Source organism: Lycium ferocissimum, chromosome 10 (genome assembly GCF_029784015.1).
Source record: "Lycium ferocissimum isolate CSIRO_LF1 chromosome 10, AGI_CSIRO_Lferr_CH_V1, whole genome shotgun sequence".
Classification (NCBI taxonomy): Eukaryota; Viridiplantae; Streptophyta; class Magnoliopsida; order Solanales; family Solanaceae; genus Lycium; species Lycium ferocissimum.
The window spans coordinates 36784129-36797793 of NC_081351.1; the positions used below are offsets into that span (position 1 = coordinate 36784129).

The following is a 13665-nucleotide window of genomic DNA, read 5'->3' on the forward strand; positions in this document are numbered from 1 at the left end:
AACATTGTAATAGCAAAAAAATACATTAAAGCTTTGTTTTTCTTTCTCTTCGGTCCGAATCCGTGGAGTTATAATCCTTTCAATATCATATTAGCTCTAATCATCAACGTTTACATCTTAGCTCAAGTTGTTGATAAATATATATTCATATACATATTCTTATCTTTACACACGAATTCTCATACGTTCATATTAGCCCATAATAGATTAAAGTTCATCCACATATCCTATACCTCACTTACAAATTCAATTGATTACCTAAATTCAGGGTGACCAGGAATATAGATGACCAAAAGTTTTTTGTTCGTACATGGTATATTAATGTAGAATGAGATTGACAAAATTAAAGCTTTTCAAAAAATCTGTTCTTTTATTTTTTGAAAAGTTATTTCAAAATATGTTTCATAAAATTTGGTTTCGCTGAACTAGGTAAATATTTTATATGAGACGAGACACAAAACATGCACAAATTTTCAATAACCAATAAAAAGAAAGAAATTAAACTATCTATATATGTTTTAGTTTTTTTATTTTTCATAAAATTATATTTAGAAAATACTGCCCTTTTCCTAAAATTTGTCCAAATACTAATGTCTGATTATACTTTGCGTGGCAAATACTCCTATATAAGTTAGTCAACTAAAAGAAGAGGAAAATAAAGAAAAGACAACCTTAACAGTAATACTTTTGTTTGTGTTGAAACTAACATTTTCACGTGTTCTCAATGAGAGCTATCTATCCCTCTTGTGTTTAGCACAAATGCTAAAAATACGGGGAAACCTAACACGTACATGGCGTGCAAGTTCTCTTCTATAAATGATGACATATTTTCACAGCCTTATTTATACTAGCGTTTTGTATTTATTTAACACATCTTACACTTAATTTAATGAACTTTTTTGCCTTAACGTCGAATTGAATAGGTATTCTAATAGTTGCATTAGCTCCTCAACGTTTTCACGTATAAATGTAATAAACATTATTTTTCCAAATAACTCACGGGAAATGTTATTAAAAGAAAAGTTTAAATTGCTCCTACATCCCAAAATTGCTATCGGATCTTCCATGAACTTAAGCGGGCAAGTGCACCGATAGTCGATTTTGGGACCACCATTTAAGTCATAACCGTTGTACATAAAAATTTGTAAGTTTACCGTGGCAGAACTAACTTCAGGACCTGCTAAAGCGGGGTGCTTTGTGCACCGGACAATCCTTTAAGTTTGGCAACAAACTTCCGATATTTTTGCTAGAAGTTCAACTTGTCAAGGCAAAACTTCCGGTATTTTTGTCTTAAGTTTGGCTTGCCAAAGCCAAATTTCCGACTTGTTTGTTTGAAATTTGGCTTGTCAAGGCCAAACTTTCAATAATCATACCTAAATTTGGGGTGACAAATGTTTTTGAAACTGAAAATAGTTTTTCTGAAATATGAACTACCTATTTTCATCTCTACCGATGTTTTCAAGTTTTTTCAATACTCATTTGATTTAAACTCAAACTTTATATTCAAAATTCAAGACCACTTCTTTAAGCTTGCAACAATGGTAATTTTAATGCTGGAAATCCTTAACCGACTACGCATAAGAGTTTCTAAAAAGATGGTTGCACCTTAAATGCCGCTCTGAAAATAAGCTGTCTGTGCAAAATTTTCCACCTAAGCCTAAGGCGGTGTTCACCAAACATCGTTTCTCTCTCACTTAGTCACCTCGCGTACTATTCATGGACTTACTCCCCTCCAAACAAATGTAGATAGGATAAAATAGAAATATGCGGGAATAATGGTAAATAGGTAAGGAATAAGTTGAAAGAATCTATGTTTTACCTAGAAATACCTATATTTCAATAGCCCATGTTTGTAAGTGGTAGGTGGCCGAATCCCTTGAGAATATACTATAGTTCATCTTCTCATTTGATCTACCAATCCCAACAACCAAACCCACCCACCATCAACAAACGAAGAAAATAAGTCACTTATTGCTGTTTTTCGTCAGATGATAGATAGGCACCTGTAGCATAGGCAGTTCAAGTTGATTGGTATACAAATAAATAAATTTAATAGATATACTAACATAGAGTAATAACTTCCTTTGCTTTATTCCTTAGTCTCACCAAACTCTCATTACATTAAAACACTCTTCAGTAACATAACATATCCTCCAAATTGGATTTAAGAAAATGTAAATATTCATACAATCATTCATAAGTAAATAAAAAGAGGCAGCATTTGAACATTTCCAAACATCTATTGACCTAATACGGTTTGTGATCCAAGCCTCCTTTTTCTCAAACGTTCAGCGATAATGAATGAGAGCTCGAGGGATTGAGATGCATTGAGCCTAGGATCGCAGTGGGTGTGGTAACGTGAGCTCAGATCATCGAAGGTCACAGTTCGCGATCCACCGATGCACTCTGTGACATTTTGGCCTGTCATCTCCAGGTGAACTCCTCCTGGGTGGCTTCCTTCTTGCTCATGAACATCAAAGAATGCTTTTACTTCAGACTGTCACAAGAAGAAAATCATGTGAGATATGTGCTTTGTTTAATGATGTAACCTATTCACAACTTTAACAATGGAAGAGCTTCATTAAAAAGAGTAGAGCGACCAGAACTCGTGGGTCCCGATAACCAAACTCATCGAAAGAGACACACAACAACCAAACCTACTAAAGTAGTTGCACACATTGTCTAAACCCACCATCAATATAAAAAATATATATTCTGTTGACTGATTCACTGAAGAAAAACCTTTCCAGGCTACACGTTGAGCCTCTTCTCCTACCAACCCACCCTGCTTACTTTCTTGGTCCTGGTCTTGCCAAGAAACAACTACGATTCTTCCTGTCAACTACCCATGTTCTCATCATTGGTGGTCTACCGGTCCATTTAGTACTTGCAATGAAAAACCTATTATGTTCTCATCATTGGTGGTCTACCGGTCCATTTAGTACTTGCAACGAAAAACCTATTAAATGACTACTAGTTTGGATGCAATTATTGTGATCCGTGCAGATGAACTATGCAATTGCTTTAAGAACTATTTTACGAATTTTATGAATTCAATGTGTGGTCCAATATCAGCCACCTTGTTAATAATATTGAACTTAATAAAATGGATGTTAGGATATGAGGAATTATGGATAATTAAACCTGGCACAACAACTTACCCTAATGGAATCGAAAGGTCGAGTTTTTAGACCGCAAGGAGCTTTGATGGTATTTCCATGCATAGGATCAGATACCCAAGTGACAATTTGCCCTGCTCTTCGGACTGCCCTGATAAGATGAGGAAGCTTAACCCTCATGTTCTCTGCTCCCATTCTGGTAATAATTGTAATCCTCCCCGCTTTGTTTTGAGGGTTCAAAATCTCAATGAGCTTGACCAATGCATTTGGGTCCATCTTGTCACTCACCTGCAACACAAAGTTACATAAGCCCCCAAATTCAAGAGAAAACGAAAATGAACAAATTACAAAAGTTTGTAGCATAGAACTGTGGTCACCTTAATACCAAGGGGATTGGCAACTCCTCTCAAGAACTCAACATGGGCACCATCCAACTGCCTGGTTCTCTCTCCAACCCAAATCATATGGGCAGAGCAATCGTAGTAAAGGCCGGAAGTTGAATCCAACCGTGTTAGTGACTGCTCATAGGGCAAAAGTAAACACTCATGAGATGTCCAGAACTCAGTGGTTTTCATAATGGGATGGTCCATTGTAAGTCCAGCTGCAGCCATGAAACCAAGGGCCTCGTCCACTCTATTAGCTAGTTCACGGTACCTACCATGTAAAAAGTTACATTATTAACCTACAAAACTATCTTAGTTAGTAAATTGAGATCATTAATTATCTAGTCCTGAATAGCATGCACAAAAGAGGACCATTTTATAGCAAAAAGAGACTTTTATGGTAATAAGCTAGTCACGGGTGAAGTAAAAAAACTAAAAATTCAGTGATGCCATGACCAGTGGCGGAGGCAGGATTTTTGCCCAAGGAATTCAAAAAAAAACTAAGAAACGCCTAAAGCTGAAAAGATTAGAAACTGTGGTTTGAAGAAATTGAACATGTCCTCTAAGAGAATCTGAACCCCCTTTACCACTGAGCTGAGCTTTTGGCTTGTGTTAAGAGGATTCAACATTTAATATATATACATAAAACAAAAATTTGACCCTATCCTTCTACCTAGATCCGCCCATGATGCCATCACAACTGCACTTCGTAATCATACCAACACTTTGCAGCTAATATTGACAATAAGATAAAATGCAAGACAAATACAATTAGAGTGCATACTAAAAGCAATACAAGAAGGAGCATACCTATCACCCTGCTCACTATGCTCAGTGAAATCCAAGTTCCATTGGTTGATCCTCTGCATGGCAGCGTATCCTCCAGTAGCGAAAGCCCTCAACAGATTCAAAGTAGCTGCAGATTGGCAATAAGCCCTGATCAGCCTCTGAGGGTCAGGAGTCCTGGACTTGATATCAAATGCATCTCCATTCACATTGTCTCCCCTGTAACTCGGCAGCTTTACACCATCCTTCTCCTCAAAATTATCTGACCTTGGCTTTGCAAATTGACCAGCCATTCTTCCAACCTATACCAAATTCCCATTTGCTTAATACAAGCATATATTTGAACATAGATCACTTCAAAACATGGAAATCTAGAAATCGAACGCTATAAACAGATGATTATAACAGTCAATGCCAAGAATCCAAGTTAAATTCATTTCTAAGCAGGATTTAAATTCCATACAAATGTGGTTAAACAATTAGAAAAGGTTTACTTACCATATCACACCTAAATTTAGCAATCTAATGGCCTAAAAAGTACATAAAAGTTAAAGCTTTCAGGAATAGGGACAATATCAAGCAAAATAACAAAATCAGCAAAAAGTTACTTACCATATTTATTCATGTTACCAATCAACACTTAATTTTAACCAATCTAATAGGCTAAAAAGTACATAAAAGTTAAATCTTTCAAGAATAGGGCAATATAAAGTAAAATACTAAAACCAACAAACAAACAAGAATCTTTTTGAAAGATACCATCAATGAAAGATTAAAACAAGATATCACATCCATGTGCATCACATGGAAAACATAAATTTGACAATTATCCCACACACAAGCCAAAACAGGTAAAAGGGAAGGGAAAAAAAAAACTAACCTTGATGACAGGAACCTGACCACCAAACATAAGAACAGCACCCATTTGAAGAAGGATTCTAAAAGTATCCCTAATATTATTGGCATTAAATTCCTTAAAACTCTCAGCACAATCACCACCTTGTAACAAAAATGCTCTCCCCATAGCAGCTTCACCAAGCTTTTCTTCAAGATTCCTAGCCTCACCAGCAAACACAATAGGAGGAAAATCTTCAATTGTTTTAAGAACAGATCTAAGCTCTTCTTGATTTGGGTATACAGGTAACTGAAGAGCTTTCTTGGTTTTCCAGCTATCCACCGTCCATTTTGTTTCTGTCACGGTTGGGGTTGACGTGGCAGTGGCTGACGGTGGAGATGGCTTGGTGGGCTTGTCAGAAACAATGGGGGTTTTGGATGAGTCAGATGAATGGACGGCTGAGATGAATCTAACGGATTTGGTTGAGTTGGTAGGGAAAGATGCATTCTTTAAAGGAGATGGTAAAAGGGGTTGGTTTTGAATCAAAGATTTATTTGTGAGAAGAGAGTTGGTAGTGCTACTACTTGAAAGAGCCATTTTTTTTTAGACAAAATGTGAGTGTTTATGGAGTGTGATTTACTTTGTTTTGGGCACCTATTATTTTGTTGTTGAGAGAGATGGATGTATTGGTAGGTACCTGACGAAGAGGAGAAATGGAATGGGGGGTTTTATAAGAAGGTTTTTGTGTATTGGGAAGTGGTTGGACGGAGGAAGGAGAGAATGAGACAAGTGGAGTATAGTTAGGTGAAGGGTATTTTAGGTATAACATATTTACTCACTTTGAACTGGTTGAAAGTCAAATATGTACCTACTCTTAGACAAAAAAAAAAAAAGAAAGGAAAATAGGCACCTATTTATATTTTCTTTTTACTCAAATAAATTTGGTTAACTTAACAAAGTGAAGGACGAAAGAAAAGCTTAACCAAGTGAAAGACGAAAGAAAAACTTAACAAAGTGAAATACCCTATTTTTTAAAATGAGTTTGTGTGACGTAAACTATTAGCGTGAAAAGAAATTTACATCATCAGTAACATTCATTTAGTACAATAATGATAGATAGCATATCTTATTTTTAAGATTATAATCTTAAATATATTTAAAAGATATTTTTGAAGGAAGATGAAATAGTGAAACCTATTTGAAAGATACTTCTCATTCTTGAGTTCTTTTTATATTTTATTTTTATTTTAGGGTTCTAATATTTGATGATTTTTTTAGATAAATATTTGTTATATAATATGGTTCATTATTTTTTATTTTAAATTTGAAATAGAAAATTTAAAGTTTAAAAAATAGTACTCATTCAGTTAGGCCTTATTTGTTTACACTTAATGGAGGTCTGAATATGAATAATGTAAACCTTTAGTCATTAAGTGTATTTTTTTGTATTAAGATTTAAGTATTTATTTGGTCTAATAGGTGCTTAATCATTGAGATCTTGAACAAAATATAAATATTTTTTTAATACCACTCTATCCACAACCACTAATTCCACCCCCGCCCTCCCAAGCCCCAACCCCGCCCACCCCTGCGCCGCCCCACACCACCCTCCTCCTCCCACCTACCTACCCCTACCCACCCACGCTCCACCCCACCCCACTAACCCACACTACGAACCATCTCTGCCATCACAATCACCACCACCACTACTGTCAAGCACCACCACTACTACCAACCACCTCCATCGTGCTCGTCACTACAACAATAACCACCTCCACCAACTATCACCATCATTACAAAACATTTCAACCATCACTAACGAACATAAATGTTCTTTTTTATATAATAGTAATTTTGTTTTATTAGATTTATATTTGTCTTCAAGAAAAAAAATTATATAATGAGATGTTTTTTAGATTTATATTTATTTTCAAATATTTATTTATTTATTTATTATTAGATCTGTATATTTATCATATTATACTAATAGCAGGAAGCTCGTTAGTGTAAAGTTGGATTATCATTTTGTCCCTGTAGTAAATTAAAATCTAATTAAATTTCTAATCAAACAGTAATATATTAATGTAGTAAATCAAAATCGAATTAAATATCTAATTAGCAACAAAGAGTGTGATTAGATGGGATCATATTAACTGATTGAGTTGTTACTATGGTCGTGTTCCATGAATTTATTTTCTCAACCTTTTCACCTCCTAGCTTAATGTTGGTGGATTAATTTAGTTCCCTTTAGAAAACTACACAATCCCTTCATAATTTGGTACATTAAACAGGCTGTTCAACATTAACCAGGCTTATTGTTTATTGTTATAAAAAACAACGGAAGAATTTGAAGAGTTGTCATTGCTAAAATAATAAAAACTAAATGATCATATTATCTTATTATTATTATTATTATTATTATTATTATTATTATTATTATTATTATTATTATTATTATTATTATTATCATCATCATCATCATCATCATCATCATCATCATAATCATCATCATCATCATCATCATATATAGTAGGCCAAAGTCATAGAAGAGCTCAAGAATTTGAAGTAGGCAACAAAAACAATTTTTAATCATTAAAAATTAACAAAAACTCTATTTTAAAATCTATTTAAATAATTAAAAAATTGAAAAAGCAACCCATCCTCTCCGATTGCTTAAAATAATAAAAAATTCTAAATGATCATATTATCTTATTATTATTATTTTTTTATTATTATTATTATTATTATTATTATTATTATTATTATTATTATTATTATTATCATCATCATCATCATCATCATCATATATAATATTACTTTGTAACCCTTCAAGAAATTTTAGTACAGAAAATTTAACTTTTGAAAATTTAACTTACTTATATGTCTTCAGCTTTTTTGGGTACATATATCTCTCTTCAATTGCTATCATTATTATTCTCTTTTAAGTAATATAAATGTTCATAATAAATTTGATTATTTTAATATGAAAGCAAATGAAAAGACAATTATTCGTTAATAATCTACTAAAAGAAACTGTTATCTCTTCATTCGCCAATTATCTGTATTTCTTCGATTCCTCAAATGTCTATTTCTCTTTCACTTTTTCTTCCAATGACAGTACTATGTACTTGAATTTGGTTTCAAGAGCATAGAGTGTACTTGAATTTGGTTTAAAGAGCAGAGAGCCCTTGCCGCATGTTCTTTTAAGATTTTTTTTTTCTTTTCATTTTGCTTCTTGCTTAATATCTTGTTTTTTTGCTTATTATATAATGTTGTTAATTAACGTTTAAGAGTTTGATCTCTCACATGAAAATAAACTGCTAAAATTTTGTTTCAACAACTTATGTGATAATTTTTTTTATTTCAGGAGAAAATAATTGACGTGTTGCTTTTGCAGACAGTTGAAGCGCCAATATAAATGAGGTAGGCAACAGGTATTTCTAACAAGATTCTTTATCTTTGGCACAATTTTTTGCAATTCTTTTTCCCGAGTAATTTTCGATTAATTTAATCTGAAATCGAAATCGGTACTATCAAAAAGCTTCCTCTAGGACATTTAATTATCTTATGGTTAATTTGATACCACATGATTGCCTTTTAAATTCAAATGATCTCTCTTCATCATAACCATCTGATGTATGACCTCTTCAATTGAACTCTATGGAAAATATGCACTAGTAGATTTCAACATGTTAATCCATGTGTGTCGTACAAGACATAACCTCTTTCATTATTATACTTTTTGTTCGCCAATTACTTATTCAAATTATGTTTTGATTTAGTTTCTTAGACTTAGAGATAAAAAGGATAACCAATGTCCCCCCCCCCCCACCCCCCACCCCAACAACCCCAACAACCCAAAATTCATGGCAAGTAAAACTGAGAAAATGTCTCAAAAAGACAAACTCTAATAAATGAGGTAATTAAATTTAATGTTGGAACTAGGGAATTTCGTTGTCTAGGTTGGGACCTTCATGTTTTCAGCTTGACAATTTTTTTTTCATATTTAAGAAGGAAAAGATTGAAGATTTCACTTCTACTGCTCATGAAAAAAAAAAAAGGAGAAAGCTCACGGTTGATGGTACGTTGTATTAATAATTCTTCTTGCAATAGATTTCTCTAGCTAAGGTACAATATATATTTCACTTATAACAGAATCGTGAGAGTTTAAACTCCTTTCTCTAAAGTGAGTCTTGAGCTACATTGTTGTTTTTTGGCTCATAAGTACAATTACTTTACAATTTTGTGTGAACTGATTCATGAGATGGTATTATGTTTACATCCGATCCAATAACAGCAACTATATCATCATATTTGGCCAACTAAGATTCTAGTATTGCTGTCAAGGCCAAGGGTGTTGTCTGAAGAAATCTCTTCATATACCTGCTTAATAAATTATGTTGATCTACTTCTCCAGGTGCTGTAGAAGTGTTGTATCCTTTTTTTGGTCGTTGTGATGTTATAATGTCTTACCGGAGGGCCATTATACCATGGTTATCATAAAATATCAACACACTGATGATCTTCAATTTTATTCTACGATCTTTGAATTTTATTTATTATTCTTTTCTTTGAATTTTGAAGACAATGGACATAATAATGATAGATCCAAAATCTAGTTATGTTTAAATAAATACATTATGCACATTCAACGTGAGAAAACAAACAGTGTTCATCATTCGGTATTCAGATCTAGAAATAATAGCTTAATCATTCGTACATTCTGATTTAAACGTCTTAATCTTAATGAAATAAATGAGGCCTAGAGTAATAATAGGAAGGAAAGGAGGATAAAATTGCATGATTAGAATCGAACACCAAGGAGTTATAATTTGTTTGTTAGAGAAGAATGTTTTGTTTGTCAAAGAAACAATATATTGTGTATGCGTGTCTGCAAGACTTCTAATGAAATTTGAGGAAATAAATAATAAAGTTGTACTTCTCGTTTAATATATGAGGAGAAAAGATGAAAATAATGGATCAGCGAGAGTAATTCTTCCTTCATTTTCTATCTAATAGCTTTTGCAGTTTATAGAACCAAAAAAGCATGAGATATCTATCTAAAGGCACAAATTGGAATCACCATTCACCCCTAGAAGAAAATCATGAACTACAATACTTGCCCCCTCTTGTTTAATTGTCTCGTACTAGCTTTTTGAAATTTTGATGTCGTTGAGGTGTAATTTTAACCAAAGCTATGGACAAGAAATGGTGAAAAGAAAAAAAGAAAAAAAAGCTAACCTACTCCCTCATGCCCCCCAACCCCAACCTAAACAAGCATACGCTCACATTCACATACACATATAGGGGATTTATCTTAGTCTTTTTCGCTTGAATGTCATGCCATATATAGAAGGTTAATTTTTTTTATTTATATACACTACTCTAATAAATATTGAACTCTTGATGAAAACCCATGTGTGTGTGTCTATATGTGTGTGTATATATATATATATACTCTTGATGAAAACCCATGTGTGTGTGTGTATATATATATATATATATATATATATATATATATATATATATATATGTATATTTATATTAATAGAATGTGCGTGTGTCTGTTCCTTGAATTTAAAGTGGGAAAAATATCAACTCTTACTATAAGTTCAGTAGCGAAAAAAAATCGGCCTAGTTAATACCAGCTTATGAATTAATCTCCAAAAAAAAGGCCACTTGTTATAAGTTTAGGTGAACAAGCACAAACTCAAACAATATAATACATATATATGCACTTTGACTTAGTCAACTGCAATTAAAGTTTGTAATATAATGATTGCCAACTCTATTTTAAACACCTTTCAAGTGCAACGTTCATTTCTCTTCTTGTTGACGGGCTCATTCGGTCATTTTACCTCAATAGTATTAATATAGAAGAAGGAAAAAAAAAACTCTAACACCTTTTTGTTCATGTCAATTTTTTATTTGTTTTGGTTTTTACCATAGGGCCTACTTTATATCATACTATACATTATTATTTGGAGAATTAAATAATTTTGCTTTGACTTACAACCTTTTTTAATATCTGTAAAATATTTTTAATTAAAATAAATTGTAATTCTATTAAACAGTTTATTTAGATCTAGTTATGTAGTTAGATTTTATGCTAAAAGTTTAAGAAATTGATGTCCAAATTGAAATCGGAAATATTAAATTTTTGACGGACCTCATACGTTGAACCTCTCCGTTATTTTTGAAAGGAAAAAAGAATTTTGTTGTAATTAATTGTTGATGTCACAATGGCTTCATCAGCTTACCAACCTATGAATCTCTTAATCAACAACAACAAAAGGATCTCGAGTCTTCAATCCACCAACCACATTTTCTTTATTATATCTTCTCTTTTTATTAATTAATACCTCCTTTTATTTTGGCAACTCTAACAACCATTTGTTTGTGCTCTTTCTAATGGGATAACTTATCTTCTCCATATTAAAATAACTGGTCAAATTTCAAAATTGAACTCGTTTCCAAACTTGGCAAGAGAGTGATATTAGAGTCTGGGAATTGAAAATGAATTGAACTACGGTTATTTGCTTAAATAAAGGAAATCGATCTTTGAAAAAAAAGTCGTCTTAAAACTTTTGTGAAAAGAATCCAATTGGGACTTGAACCCATGACCTAGGTATATTCTACGGTATGTGTTATCTTTCTGTATTGGAAAATAAAATTTACGAAACTAATAAATTTCCCTATTTATTACTTCGTCCGCTTTGAAGACAAAACTAATAAATGAAGTATCCAATCAATCAGATCATAAAGCCGATAGCAAATGATAAATACATTACTCATTCTTTAAGCGCAAGAAGAAGTACTTTTATATATAACCACAACAACCTCATTTTCCTTTCACCAACCAAAATCAAATTCACACTACACTTAAAACCCAACACAATGACATATCCATCCATTTTTAATTTCCTAGTCAATTGCGTGAAGGACTGAATTTGGAAGATTCATGATAATTGTCTCGGCTCTGTCAGTTGTGGTATATTTGTTTTTGTGTAGCAAAGTCGCGAGAGATTCCTCGACAAGGGGCAAGTTTATAAACGTGTAGGGGAAGGTATTAAAACACTTTTGCCTCCTCATATTTTAAGTTAGCACAATACTTTATATAAAAAGGAAAAGGGTCAAATTTGTTAGAGAAGGTTTATAGTTTAAATTTGTTTCAAAGAAACAATATTTGAGATCAAATTTGTCTGTCCCCTGCAAGACTTCTATAAATTTGTCCTTTATAGATGGAATATGTTGTACTTCTCGTTTAATAAAAAAATAAAAAAAAATAGCCACATTGAATCCATGTTAGATTCACGTAGGATTTCTTATCCAGCTCAATTAACCCATTACCCGACCCGTTTCCCCATCCCATAAATATTCTTTCAACCTATTTCATTATACGAATAGCCAGTAGGTTAAATCGGGGAGAGAGAAAAAGACAAAGCACTGGACCACTTCGCACTTCAACTACACAAGAAGAATATGAAAGTCACCCCACGGAAATAAGTTAGCAGCCTTTTTATTTATTTATATTGTTTTCCACATTATTTATGAGTTGGGTATGGGTTGAAAGAATATTTATGGGATGGGGAAACAAATCGGGTTATGAGTTAATTGAGTTGGGTATAGGATCCTATGTGGTTATTTTTTTTTTTTTGTATTGTGGAATCGAAAAAGAAAAATCCATAACGTGGAGGGCAAATTTGATCACTTTTAATTTTGACGGAGGAACCCCAATTTAAGCTATAAACAAGCAATTTGACCCTTTTTCCAAAGGAAAAAGAAAAAGGGCCTTTGATAAAGAGTGCTTACTTGACTTTTTTTAGAACTTTCGTTTGTAACTAAGCTAAGAAAAGATTTGGTCAAAATTTAATGGATCAAGTAAGACAAATGTTTTACGAAATGAATGAGATTAATAATGGGCAAACTACATAAATGATAAACATTTGGGTTTTAATCAAGCCACATAACATGTGTGTGTATTTACATTTGTGTGTATATATATATATATACGTTTTTTTCATTTTATGTATTCATGAATACCATGTGTGTGTGTTCATATATATATATATCTATATATATATATATAAATACGTAGAATATATATATATATATATAAACATATATATATATAACAAACACCATATTTTTCGATATGTATACAACAAATACAGGTGTATACAACATAGATACACCAAAAAAATTAACAAAAACAGGCGAAAACACTGCATACAACATATGTACACCAAAAAAATAACGAATACATTCAAATATTGAATACAAAAAATAAAATTGATTGTATTCATTTGTATACAGGCGTAAATTCATAATTTGTATACAAAAGATTTCTTCGAAAACGCAAAAATATTGTATACGGTATATGTATACACATATGACGGGAAAAAAAACTTCCGAAAAATATGTATACGGTGTATGTATTCAAAAATCTGGAAAAAAACTTCCAGTCAAAAATTCCAATCAGATATGTGTACACCTTTTTCTCCTTCACCTTCTTTTCTCCGTCATCATCACCGTCACCTTC

The 13665-nt window shown here is 32.5% G+C and overlaps 1 protein-coding gene across 1 annotated transcript; it reads right to left on the bottom strand.

Annotated features, from left to right (window-relative positions):
• Window positions 1-2067: 2067 nt before the first annotated feature.
• Window positions 2068-5773, bottom strand: LOC132033701 (phospho-2-dehydro-3-deoxyheptonate aldolase 1, chloroplastic). The gene is made up of 5 exons (XM_059423751.1): window positions 5169-5773; window positions 4313-4590; window positions 3497-3773; window positions 3162-3407; window positions 2068-2497 (listed from the first exon to the last, which is right to left on the bottom strand). The coding sequence occupies exons 1-5, from the start codon at window positions 5718-5720 to the stop codon at window positions 2240-2242; spliced, it is 1611 nt and encodes a 536-aa protein (XP_059279734.1). The 5' UTR covers window positions 5721-5773; the 3' UTR covers window positions 2068-2239.
• Between the last annotated feature and the right edge of the window lie 7892 nt (window positions 5774-13665).

Coding starts and splice junctions, on each gene's coding strand:
- LOC132033701 (XM_059423751.1), bottom strand. CDS start 5,720: ATGGCTCTTTCAAGTAGTAGCACTACCAACTCTCTTCTCACAAATAAA. Junction 4,591..5,168: donor GTCAGGTTCCTGTCATCAAG/GTTAGTTTTTTT, acceptor AATTTGGTATAG/GTTGGAAGAATGGCTGGTCA. Junction 3,774..4,312: donor CATAGTGAGCAGGGTGATAG/GTATGCTCCTTC, acceptor TTTACATGGTAG/GTACCGTGAACTAGCTAATA.